The sequence below is a fragment of the Morus notabilis genome, unplaced genomic scaffold (assembly GCF_000414095.1).
Source record: "Morus notabilis unplaced genomic scaffold, ASM41409v2 Scaffold521, whole genome shotgun sequence".
NCBI lineage: Eukaryota > Viridiplantae > Streptophyta > Magnoliopsida > Rosales > Moraceae > Morus > Morus notabilis.
In genome coordinates this window covers 58,921-71,947 of record NW_010357686.1, presented here as the reverse complement: position 1 = coordinate 71,947, position 13,027 = coordinate 58,921, and the positions used below count along the sequence as shown (strand labels likewise).

Here is a 13,027-nt window from a genome sequence, read left to right as displayed (position 1 = left end):
TGCTTGTTTCAACCCGTGTTAGGACAACTCATATTAGGATTGAGATTTTTCAACCCATTCGTGTCGCATGTCGTGTTAGGGTTGAAGTAATTTTATAAATCTTGACCCTCAACCCGACACTAACACGACCCACAACACGAATTGTCACCTAGTCACCTTACTTTTAGTTATTGATATTGTTTTCATATTTTGTGTAGACTTGTTTCTTATTTGTCATACTGATTTTCTTTTTTATTTTTCTGTTAGTCTTTAGGTTGGATTGTGAAATTCCTCATTTCTGGTATTTTTCTCTTTCTATTAATAAACTAGAGCAAGGGACTAATTAATAGAAGAAACTTATTTAGTGTTCCCTTAAAAAAGAAAGAAAAAAAAAATTTGCTTAGTGAATTCTAATATTTCCACCGAGATTTTCTTAATTCTAAGTTTTTGAAATATTTTTGGGTGTAAAAGAATATTTTATATATTTACAGAAATTTATCAAAAATTTTTGTAGAATTTTATTTTTAAACTCAAAAGATATTTTGGGACCTTAGATTCTAAAATTTCTGTGGAAATTCGAGAATATAGGAGAAATTTCAAACTTTTAGAAAAATTTTGATAAATATCATACTATATCGATAAAAATATCAACATTTGTAGAGATTTTAGTGTATTGTTTTTTTTTTTTACAAACTTTTTTAATTATTTATCTTTTTATGTTTGTCATATTTTAAGATATCAAAAAGAAATAATTTGTTAAACAAATATTCTTAGTGAATTTCCATAACTTTATTTTGTAACTAATAAAAATATTATAAGTCTTATATACGAAATTCACTTTTTATTAGTGAGTAGTATAATACTAAGCACCACAAGTGCACTACAGAAATTTTCATTGCATCACATCGCATGGCTAGGCAACTTTAACTTTATCACATCTTTCGTATATAGAAATATATTTGAGAAGCACTGCAAAATAAGAAATATATATAAGACAACTAGAAAATAAAATCTATTGAAGATTTTTTTATTTTTTATTATAAAAAAGAATAAGAAGTAAAAAATTCTACCCATCGCACTCCTGAAGTTGGTTCGTGATGATCGGCATTGAAAAAGAGCACGAATGAATGTGTAATCAATTGGAAACTGTCTGGTACATGAATCCTAAATCATGTACACCAAATATACATGCACTTCTAGGGAAAAAGATTTCCAAAATAGAGAGAAAAAAGAAAAAAGAAAAAAAAAACAGAACACTAACAAGTACGGCTTGTTTTAGGAATACGTACTGCAAAGTTTTAAAATTTGTTGTACTGCGTATCACACCAAGAATATGAATTTCGTACTTCTTGAGTGATAATAAAAGAAGCTCGTCAAAGGGGTGGAAATCTAGGTGGCCAAACACACTTTTGGTTGAGTAGGTTACACGTTATGGAAATCATTTTTGTTTGGTGTGAGATCTCTCCAAAGTTTTTGTTAGCACATAGCAGCACCAAACTGGCAACCACTTACCACTCATGCGAGTGAATGCCGCATTCAGAAAATAATTTGAAAAAAAAAATAAAAGAAAATTTTATTAAAAGAAAAGGAAAAAAGGACAATTTTTATGGAAGGACAAGATTTTTTGTCCTATTAGTAGATAAAGTAATTTTAACTATTAGATTAACTTTTTAACGATTAAATCGTGACTGAACCCGTTTTTTATCGCATGTCTCAAATTTTTAACATGAATTTTTACAGATCTGACCGTTAAAAAGTTAATTTAACATTTAAAACAGGATAAAAAAACATGTCATACCATAAAAGTAGCCGGGAAAAAGGGACTTATAAGACCAAAATAAGACAATCTATGGTGGAACACCCTAAAAAATCTACCGGTGAGACCTCCATTTTTTAACTGTTGAATTAATTTTTTAACGGTCAAATCTGTACAAGTCTGTATTAAAAATTTATTGCGTCACACAAAACTGTTCTCGCTATAAATCTGACTATTGAAAAATTAATCCAACACCAACAGTAAAAAACAGTGTTCTACCAACTGGTTTTTCTGGGGTGCTCCACAATAAAGAGTGCCCTAAACTTAAAAAAAAAATAAAAAAGCGAAAACCAAATGCAAATAAAAAAGAAAAGGGAATCTTTACGATAGAGCATTCTATTGGTGAGAATAGTTGTTTTTAATTGTTAAATTAACGATTAAATTTGTATAATTCTGTATTAAAAAGAAAAACAACAAAGAAACAATAAAAGATTGGGTCCTTTTATGGTAGGATAGAGTTTTTTATTATATCAATAGATAAGACTTTTTAATTGTTCGATTAACTTTTTAACGGTCAGATATGTAAGAGTCCATGTTAAAAATTTGAGACACTCGACACAAAATTGCTTCCAATCGCAGATTTAACTGTTGAAATGTTAACCTAACGGTTAAAACAACTTTACCTATCAGTACGATTAAAAACCTTGCCCTATCATAAAAATTGCCCAAAAGATTCTTACTAAATGACATATGTTTTAATAGAGATTCTCTTGTGTACTTAGGGTACTGATAGATCATATTTTTATAACCGTTAGATTTACGTACTTTTTAACTTTTACGTGATTTTATACAGATTTGATGGATAAAAAACTTAACCTACTAATATATTGGAGTACCGAAGAAGGTTCTCTATTTTAAAATCCTTCACACCACGATTTCTATATATGATGGTTTTTTTCTCCCAATTATTGTTGATTTTTTTCTATAGAATCTTTAGATCGGACAATTGTTCTCAAGAACCCAAAGCAATAATTTAGAATAAAATACTAAATAATAAAATAAAAATTAAAAACTCTAACATCATGCATTAGTAATTATGTTGAATACTCAAGTGAAAATTAAAAATATTATTGGTTTTTTTTTTTTTGCTAGAAATATGATTCGACAATATGTTGATCATATTCATATGTCAAGTATTTTAATAAAAATAATTTTAAAGATATCAACACTAATCCTAACTCTTATACCAACTTTTTTTTAATGGAACTGTTATACCAATTTTTAAGCTATTAATATATTTAAAGAGGTTCAAAATTACTACATTAAATAATAATAAAAAATTATATCTACTAATTTACTAGCTATTAAAAGAGCCAACGTGCTCTCTTTCGTCCAATTATAAAAAATAAAAAATAAAAAAGTGCTCTCCCTCAAGACTGCACATGGCACCCCTCCCTTTTCCTCTTTTTTCTTTTCCTTTTTTAATTTTTTTAAATCTTTCTTTTTTACTTTTTAAATGTTTTGTTTCGTTTTTTTTTTATTTTTTTATTTTGTGAATTTTCCTCCTTTTTTATTTTTTACGCGTATTCTCTTAAATATATTTTTTACTGTTAGTGCATTTTTTGTGTTGGCTTATTTTTAGCAAATTGGTTGGCATTGTAAATTGGTAGTCCTCTTAAGGAAAGTTTAGTTGTCATGTTTATTGGCTGCAAATCAAAGATCTTGATTGCTGAAAATCAATAGTGGACTTTCTGGAGCATTATGGCTGGTTCTTCTAAGGAAAGAATAGTGAGAAATATTGGGAATGATTGTCTTCTTACTGTCATTGGGGCTGGTGACCTGATTTGTGGTGTTAATGGAGGAGATATTACCATGATTGGATGTGCTTATCGTGGATGATTGAGGGGTGTGATTCTGTGATGGTATATACAGTGGCATGAGGGTTTTGATGCGGTGAAAAATGTGAGATGAAGAATATGTGCTGAATACAGAAAATTGACGATTGTTCATGTGAAAATGAGATTGTAAGGTTAAGTGTCGCTTGATGTATTGCGACGAATTGTTAGAACACTTTCGAGTTGGTTCTTCGGGAGAAGATTTCTTTGGTTTCGGGAGGAAACCGTCAAGTCAAGTGGTGCTCGCTGATCAAGCTTTCTAAAGAGATTCTAGGCAACGGCAACATCGTCAATGAGGGAGTCGTTGAGTGTGTAAGAATGTTCGGTCCTTTGTAATCTTTTGAACTTAGTGGATTGATCATTGTCTGGGCGTGGCCCTGCAGAGTAGGTGTGCGCACCGAACTGTGATACCATTTTCTGGTGTCCTTTACGTTTCTGCATTAGTTTCATGCTTTACTGTTTTGCTGGTTTAATTTTAGATTCTCTGTCACAAAAAGTGTTACAGTAAAGTGTTATAAAAAACGGACCTAACATCTACTAATCTTAACAAACGTTAAAGAATTATACAGTTCTCTCTCCTTAGAATGCCACGTGGCCCCTTCATTTTTTCTTTTTTCTTTTTTTCCTTTTTTCCAGTCTTTACTTTTTTTTATACTTTTTATCTTTGAATGTTTTACTTTTTATTTTATGAATATTTTTATCCAGTTTAATTTTTTTAAGTGTTTTTTTAAATACATTTTTTCCGCATTACTCCTACAGAAGTAATTTTTCATGATTTAATTTTTTAAGACTTTCACAGATAAGGCTTCCATAACAGTAAAGTTAGTAATTTTTAAAAAGTGTTAAATCTGGTTATAATTACATCAAATTGAAAAAGTATGTATAATAACTAATTTTTGATATAGTTTTTTGTCAAAATCACTAATTTCTATTCCATTTTACTCTTATTAAAGTAATTTCTTAGAGCATCTTCAATGCAATGTTATAATTGATGTGCTAATTACACATTTAACATTTGAGTGTAAAAAATACTCTCTAATGCAATGCTATTTATTATGTCAATCTCCTACATGTTATATTTTGTGGCAAATATCCCACCCAGTATAACATATAGAAAATTTGGCATTCGATTGTTATTTGTTGAAATGTTTATTTTTTTCATATATTATTTTTTCTAATTATTTTAGAAATAAAAGTTTGCTTTTATAGCTTGCAAAGCTTAATGATTATGAGAAAAAAAATATATATTTAACATTTCAAATAACATTATATATTGGAGCAAAAATGAAATAACATACCATATCACACTTTTTTATGCTAAATATATAATTGACATTAATATTTATATTGGAGATGGTCTTATAGTTGGATTTTTTGGACTTTCGTCAGTAGGGCCACTAATTTTTTAAGACTATTGAATTTGGTCAAAATCACATTAAATTGAAAAACATGCAAAACAAATAATTTCTGATACAAATTTAATAGATAAAATAAGGAACTATCAGTACTTTATTTTTTCTAATCCTACCAGAGAAATTTCTTAATTTTTTATGTGTGTTTTAAATAATATTTATCTTACACACATAAAAAAAGCCCAAGCTCTTTTCCTTGTGTCCACCAATCTTTTTACCTCCCATTTTCCCCTTTTTTATCTTTATTTTTATTTTTAAAATGGTTTTTTTTGTGAATGTATTTTAATTTAGTTTTTTGTACGTTTTTTAATTTTTTTGACTTTATTCTAAGTATTTTTTTGCATGTGTTCCTATTTTATTTTTTGTCAATGATTAAAATAATTTTTTCAAATATGTCTCTACTTAATTATTTTTTATATAATTCCTATCATATCAAATGGTATCTTTACATATATTCCTTTTTACAATAAATTTAAAATCTTTCAATAATTATATAATTGAATTTTTCATTATTCAAAAAATAATAAACTGTTGAGATGTTTTCAACAAGGCAATGCGTCGGGAACACCTTCAAAAACTTATACCGTTAAAAGAACCAAAGTGCTCTATTCCAAAGCTGCCACGTGGTGCCCTTCTTTTTCAATTTTTTATCTTTCTTTTTTATTTTGTAGACATTTTGTTGTTTTAAGTTTTTTAATTTTGTGATTTTTTCGGTTTAATTTTTAACCTGTGATCTCTTGAAATATACTTTTCCCTCATTTTAGTCTTATGAAAGTGATTTTTCATATGTGTGTTTTTTTTTTTGTCAATAATTAAAAAAATTTTCTTTAAATGCATCCATACTTAATTATTTTTCATGTAATTTATGTTATATCAAGAGTTATTTTACACTTATTTTTCTACAGTACTCCCACATAGTCTTTCCTACACCACCACGTGGTAGGTCCTCCCCCACCTTTTTTTTTCTTTTCACATTTTTTAATATTTGTTTTTTTAATTTTTAAATGTTTTGTTTTGTTCTTTTTAATTTTTTAATTTTGTGGGTATGTCTTTACAGTTTAATTTTTTATGTGTGTTTTTAAATATATATTTTTCCTCGCTTTATTGCTATAGAGGTGATTTATTTGAAATGTATTCCAATTTATTTTTTTTATCAATGGTTAAAATTTTTTTTTCGAATTTGTTTGTACTTAATTTTTTCCATATAAAACATGTCGTACCTAATGATATTTTTATACATTTTTTTCTCATAGTACTTTCACAAAGCACTTACGTGGCAGTCTCCATTTCGGTCATTTTTAACTTTTTCTATCTTAATTTTTTAAAAAGGTTTTAAATGTTTTGCTCTTTTATTTTTTATGGTTTTTTTTTACAATTTAATTTTTTACGTGTATTTGCTCTTTTCTAATACTGTTTTTTTACATCAAATGTTCCTTTATAATTTAATCTTTTAATAACTATCTATGTCTTGTTCACTTTGCGAATTTGAGTTTTCAATTCGAGTTGAGATGTGATATTTTTTGAGAGCTTTTCACTGTAGTAGAAAAAGTTAGATGTGACATTTTTTAAGAGCTTTTTACTGTAGAAACCTAAAACTGAAAACTCGAATCGGTAAAATAAACGATGCCCTAATCTAACATCTAAGGTACACAGCCAAGTGGACTTGGATGCTAAGGAGGCCACGTGTTGACCTCCTTATTCTTTTTTCTCTCTTCTCTCTGTTTTTTTTTTTAATTTGTCCTCTTTTCTTCTTTTTTTAAATTTTTAAACCTTTTCTTTTCTTTTGTTTATTGAATTTTTTTTTATGTCTTTTCCTAATATTTCATCTTTTTAGTAATATTCTTCCTTGAACTACTTTTTTTCTTACTTTATTTTAATAAAATAATTCGTTTCAAATATATCCCCATTGTTTTTTAGCAAAAATTCTTATATAACTTTAATTATTTTTCTCTTTTTTAACTTTTTCTCTTTTCTTTTCTTAACTTTTCTTTTTAATTTTTTCTTCTTCACTTTTACTTTTTGCTTTTTTTTTTTATTTTTTTTTCAAATATTCATTGATAGTTCATTTTTTTTACAATATAATTCTTTAAAATCCTTTTTTTTTCCTCATTTTCTCTTAGTTAAAATAATCACTTTCAAACGTCTTACTATTTAAGGTTTTTTTAATCAAAAACTGCTATATAACTTAATATTTTTTATATGATTTGTGAAAGTACTTATTTTTTTTCTTCCTCCGATCAATGAACTTAGATTCTAAAATGGGTATTTGTTTTGTCGCGAGATCAAATTTATAAAATTGTTTCCCCACGTACATAGTACATGGCTCAACTAGTTTATAAATAAAAGTGACAACTTAAGAATAATAAGGAAAGGGTGGTTTTATTTACACTCACTTTTTTACTCTCCATACTCACATTTTAAACACACATCCCACTTAAATTTGAATGGATTAAATTTACTTTTTTCACCATTCTCAGAAAAAAAAATTTTTGCACACCCATATTATTTCAAGATTACCCTTAACTATTTTCATGAGATTATAAATTTTTGACCATTTTATTTTTCTTTTCACACCCACCATTTGATTTTAATTTTCTCATTCCAATATATTATCATCTTTTAATCTCTAATTTTTCTTTTTGAAGGTTTGGGTGAAGTCTTTTCTCATACATAAAGGCCCAACTCATTTCATCGATTCGAGTTTTACTATAGTAAAAAACTTTCAGAAACAGTCACATTTAACTTTTTTACTACAATAAAAAGCTCTCACATAAAGTCACATCTCAATTCGAATTAAAAACTCGAATCAGCGAACTAAATGAACCCAAAGAAAATTTACTATTATATTTTTGTTGAGAAAAACATATAGTTTGTCATGATTTTATACAAGTCTATTATGTATGTAATTCTAAATATTTGGGTTCTATTGTGGTCTTTTATTTTTTTTACTTATAATTGAGTGACAATTTTTTTAAATTTTCGAGTGGAGTATCATAAATAATATTTTTTACCATCTTTAGTGATAAATTAATTTTTTTTCTTATTTTTTTTAAAGATAAAGGACAAAAATACGAATTGTCATATCTATTGAGGTATTGATTTAAAAAAGGCAAAATAAAGAAAAAAAAAAGCCAATTCAAAAGAGTATAAAAAAAAATAGAGAGATAAAAAGAGAATGATACATAAAAAGAAAACAAAACCCAATCCAACGTTATAAAACACAAAAAGACCGACATAAAATGATTAACCTTTAAAAAATAAAGGAAAATAGTAGGAAATAAGCCAATATAAAAAGTTTAAGAAAGTATATAGGCCAATTTTTAGTTATAAAAATTAATAGGTCATAACTTGTCAAGTTATGATTCATAACCAGATAAGTTATGGACAAACTTATCAAGTTAGGGTTCATAACCAGATAAGTTATGGATGATAACTTGTCAAGTTATGATTTATAACCAGACAAGTTATGGACGAAAACAGTAATTTGACATGTTTATTAACTTATGTAAACTATTGGCCTATTAATTTTAATTCATCTCAAGTCTTGGCATATTTTCCTCTTTCTCTCAAAAATAAACATAAAAAAGAACAAAAAAATCTTCATATAACGACTAGTAAGAAAAATTTAACATATGGCCATGCAATTTTTTTTTATAAAAATAATCATTGAAGAATGAAAATTAGGGTTGACTTCATAGCAATAACTGTTTATAATTGAATTTCAGGTGTGTTGAAAAAAATATATATGTAAATTAGTAATTGGATTTGGGGCTATAATATGTGAGATGTGCTGAAAGAAAAACTATGTAAATTCATATTCTTTTATAATAAAATTTAATTATATAATTAAGTCTTTATAATTGTCTTTTTAATCATTTTATGTGAGAGTCTTTTTATCATAAAAATTTTAACTTAAATAAGAGACACAAAGAGTAAAAAGGAGTCTGTGAATAAAATCTTATTATATATTGTCTTAATCCTTTTATAGTACCCCTAAAAAAAAAAATCCTTTTTATAGTACAAAAGTTGGGAATGAATTCACACGTCTTATTTTTCAATCACCTTTTATGTCCCTTTAAGATTATTTTATATTAATTAAAATTAAAATATTTTAACTATCATAATTTTTTAACTGACGTCATATGAAATTTTAATGGATGCGACATTTTAATTAATGTGATATGATATTATTAATTATAAAGAGATATGAAAATAGACATGAATAAATATAGGTATGAGTTGATTGTAAAAGGATTTTTTTTTTGTAAAATATAAAAAAGGTTGATATTTTTATTTGCAAAATGACATCTTTTTAAAAAGAATGAGTAAATGTCTTTCTTCATAAAAAAATAGAAGAATGTCATTTTGTTAATTTCACTTTGTTGGATAGTCATTCTAGCATATTGCCTCAAAAGTTGATTTTAGAGTTGGTGGACAAACATTAATTAATAAAGGGTTACTTTCGTAAATGGCTCTTGAGATTTACTAATTTCACTTTAGTCTTTGACTTTTTAAACGTCTCACAGTTAGTCTCTGAGATTTTATTTTATTTCAGTTTTGATCCTTCCGTTAATTAAGTTTTTAAAATTTAATAAAATATGTGTAAATTAAAAACAAATTAAAAACAATTAAAATTTTGAGACTATATGTGAAAATTAATTTTTATTTTTTGTATTGTTTTAATTCATAAAATTTATGGCCGTGTTTAGAATTAATTTCGTTTTTATTTTTTACATTTTTCAAAAAAAAAAATGAAAATGTTTTCAAAATGACGTTTGACGCAATAAAGATAAAAAACAGAAATGAAAATGATTTTTTGGTTTAGTGTAAAATGAGAGAGAAATGAAAAACGTTAGTCGTTTTTCATTTTTTATTTTCGTCTTGAGCAGAGAGAGACATTAATGAGTTTTTTTATACGGAAAAAAATCTCTTGATAAAACTACTAAACGCATTTTTAAAAATAATTTATGTATGAGATTAAAAACGTTTTCATTTTAATTTTTATAAAAAAAAAATCATTTTGAAATGAGTTCCAAACGCACCCTATATGTTTCTAATTTTAGTTCCTAATTTTCACATAGAGACTAACTTTGAGACGTTTTAAAAATTAAGGATCAATATGAGATGAAAAATAAACCTTAGAGACCATTTGTGAGATTAACCCATAAAAACACAAGATGACTCGGATTCCACTAACCCGACCCACCACCAAAACTTATCGTTTCCCTACTCAACTGCTTCTCTCTGTCTTTCTTTAAAAAAAAAAATAATAATAATAGCAAAATTACGTTTATTTTTTTTTTTCCGTCTTCGTTTAAAAACGGCTTTTCATTGTCAACTTCTATAAATACCTCCCCAATTCAATTCAGTTTCAATTACGTATCTTGTTTCATCTTTTTTTGTCTTCTCCTCGCTCTTCCCAATTTACTTTTGTTGCTCATTTCCGCTCAAAGCTTCTTCTCCAAATTCAGTTTCCCAGAAGCCATGTCTCAGGTCTTGATTTTGTTATCTTTTCTCTTCCTAAGATTCTTTTCTTTCTAATTGTGCTTTTTGTTCGTTAATTTTCCTCCCCTGATCTCTACTATTTTTCCTTTTTTCGTTAAAGACCCAATTTTTCATCCATTTATGATTCGAATTTCTGTTTTTGCCTTTAAGCTTGTTAGTCAGTTTGATGGGTAAAGTCATGATTTTGTATTCTTTGATCACCAGTTTTAGATTGCTTGTTAGTTTTGTTAGAAGCTCATCGTTTAAGTTAATTTTGGATAACTTAGGGTTTTGGTTCCTCTTTTTTATTTCCCCACCCCACCTTTTTTGGTTGAATTTAGGTATTTTTTATTTCGAAAATGAAAAAGATAGACATGGGAATCAATATCTCACTTTAATGAAAAGATGAGAAGTGTGTGGTGACAAAGTGTTAAATCCGAATATTCTCTTGAGTGGACGCAAAATATTCTCTTGAGTGGACGCAACTGTTTTGTTTTTGATCTCTTTATCTTTGAATTAATATTTTGCTTTTAATTATTTATAGGTTCATGGGATTATAGAAATGATGGTTTAATTAAGACACGCATTTTAGTGTCTATATCGCATTAAGGGCACATATATATTTTTTTAATAGATATTTTGAAATATATCAGAAAGATTTGAATCATTTGCAGTTTGAATTTAAACTGAGTAGGTTTTGAACCTTAATATGATCGGGTTTCTGCTTTAAAGGCTTCAGGAAAATGTTAATTTTTGAGTAAATTCTCGGAATTTCAGTTAAAAGCTTGAGAGAATGCCGTTCTCTGCTTTGTTTTTTTTGTTTTGTTTTGTTTTTTTGGTTTTTTTGTTTTTTTCCCTGATACTTCAATTTGGGTATTTCTTCGATTTTGTTGTACAATCTACAATCTGAGTTTTGGTTGGTTTTGCTGCAGACCGTGGTTCTTAAGGTTGGCATGTCATGCCAAGGCTGCGTTGGGGCCGTGAAAAGGGTCCTAGGGAAACTGGAAGGTTAGTTGTTGTCATGTGTCCCTTGAATTTATATATATATATATATATATATATTTTTTTTTTTTCTTTCCTGGTTATACTAATGTTAGAGATCAAGAATTCTGCATCACGAGGGGTTTGATGATCCCCCAAGAAATTGCGCATTGGTATAGTGGCCGAAAAAAGAGAGGAAGATCAATTTTTCTCTCGTTTTGGATTGACCTTTTTTTGCTTATTCCTTTCATTTTATGCTTATATTATCAAGTTTGATCTGTTCTTTTTCTCTTTTGTTCCTGTTCTAATCTTGTGCTATTACTTTATGAGAATAACTCTGTTTGGTCAAAATTTGTATTTGTAAAATATATTTGCTTGACTGAAAGTCGCTCTTAGTTATTTCTGTCAATGAAGCTCATCTCTTATGTAAAAGCTGTTTTGGAAACTTACTGAAGAGATTTGATAGCCACTTATCTGCATCCCAGCTTTTGAGGCCCTGTTGGGATGGCTGGATATAAACCAAATATTAAACATGAAAATAAGCACATTAAGGATTAAACTAAATCCTGGTTTTCGTTCACTTCATTCTGTTTTCTAGTAGTTGGAATCTTGTTACCACTTTTTATTATGATTAGCAGAAAACTAAAGTCAACAATATAAATAACTCTTGTGATATTGTATCAACATGTGAACGAATGATAATTTTCTTTGTGACCATCTTTAGGTGTGGAGTCGTACGACATTGATATAGAGCAGCAGAAGGTGACAGTGAAAGGTAGTGTGCCGCCAGAGACAGTTCTTCAGACCGTCTCCAAAACTGGAAAGAAGACTGCCTACTGGGAAGCAGAGGCATCTGAAGCCGAAGCAAAGCCTGCTGAGGGTGAAGCAAAGCCAGCAGAAGCTGAAGCAAAACCGGCAGAAACCGAATCAAAGCCTGCAGAAACCGTGGCTGCTGCTTGAAGTCCCTACCACTTTTCCATTGTGGATGTAGGTCGGTTAAGGATCTGTTGATCTGTTTTATATTGATAAAGTTAATGACATGTTTGTTATTTGTGGATTATTCCGTGGGCTCTTACCTGTTTGTAAGCTACAATATCTCATCAGTTGGCCTGCTGTAATGGCCTCCTGTATAAATAATTGAATAGAGACCACGCATTTGCTGTTTCTTTTCTTTTGTTTCTCTCTGTTAAAGAGGTCATTGTATACCTTCTGCTTGATTTGCAGAAGAAAGTATATGAAAAAACTTTTATTAGGAATGGTTTGAATGCTTTTATACCTTCTGTGAGATGGTTTTTCAGATTGATGAAAAATGGCTTTATTAGGAAATCAAAAGAAGGAAGTTTTTGCTGAATTATGCAACTAAAAAATCTTTTATATTAGTCCCCTTCTTCCTTCTTGATGAAGAAAAGGTCCTGAGACGTATATTATTCTTTCCACTGCAATGAAAAGTTTGAATGCTTTTTTATCCTCTTTAAGCCTATTGAAAGTTTAAAAAACAAATATTCTAACATGTTATTCAA

At 28.0% G+C, this 13,027-nt stretch overlaps 1 protein-coding gene across 1 annotated transcript; it reads left to right on the top strand.

The window, feature by feature from the left end:
• Positions 1-10,406: 10,406 nt before the first annotated feature.
• LOC21401291 (copper transport protein ATX1) lies at positions 10,407-12,782 on the top strand. The gene is made up of 3 exons (XM_010090457.2): positions 10,407-10,535; positions 11,459-11,534; positions 12,232-12,782. Exons 1-3 carry the CDS (start codon positions 10,527-10,529, stop codon positions 12,465-12,467), a joined length of 321 nt encoding a protein of 106 aa, XP_010088759.1. The 5' UTR covers positions 10,407-10,526; the 3' UTR covers positions 12,468-12,782.
• Positions 12,783-13,027: the final 245 nt, after the last annotated feature.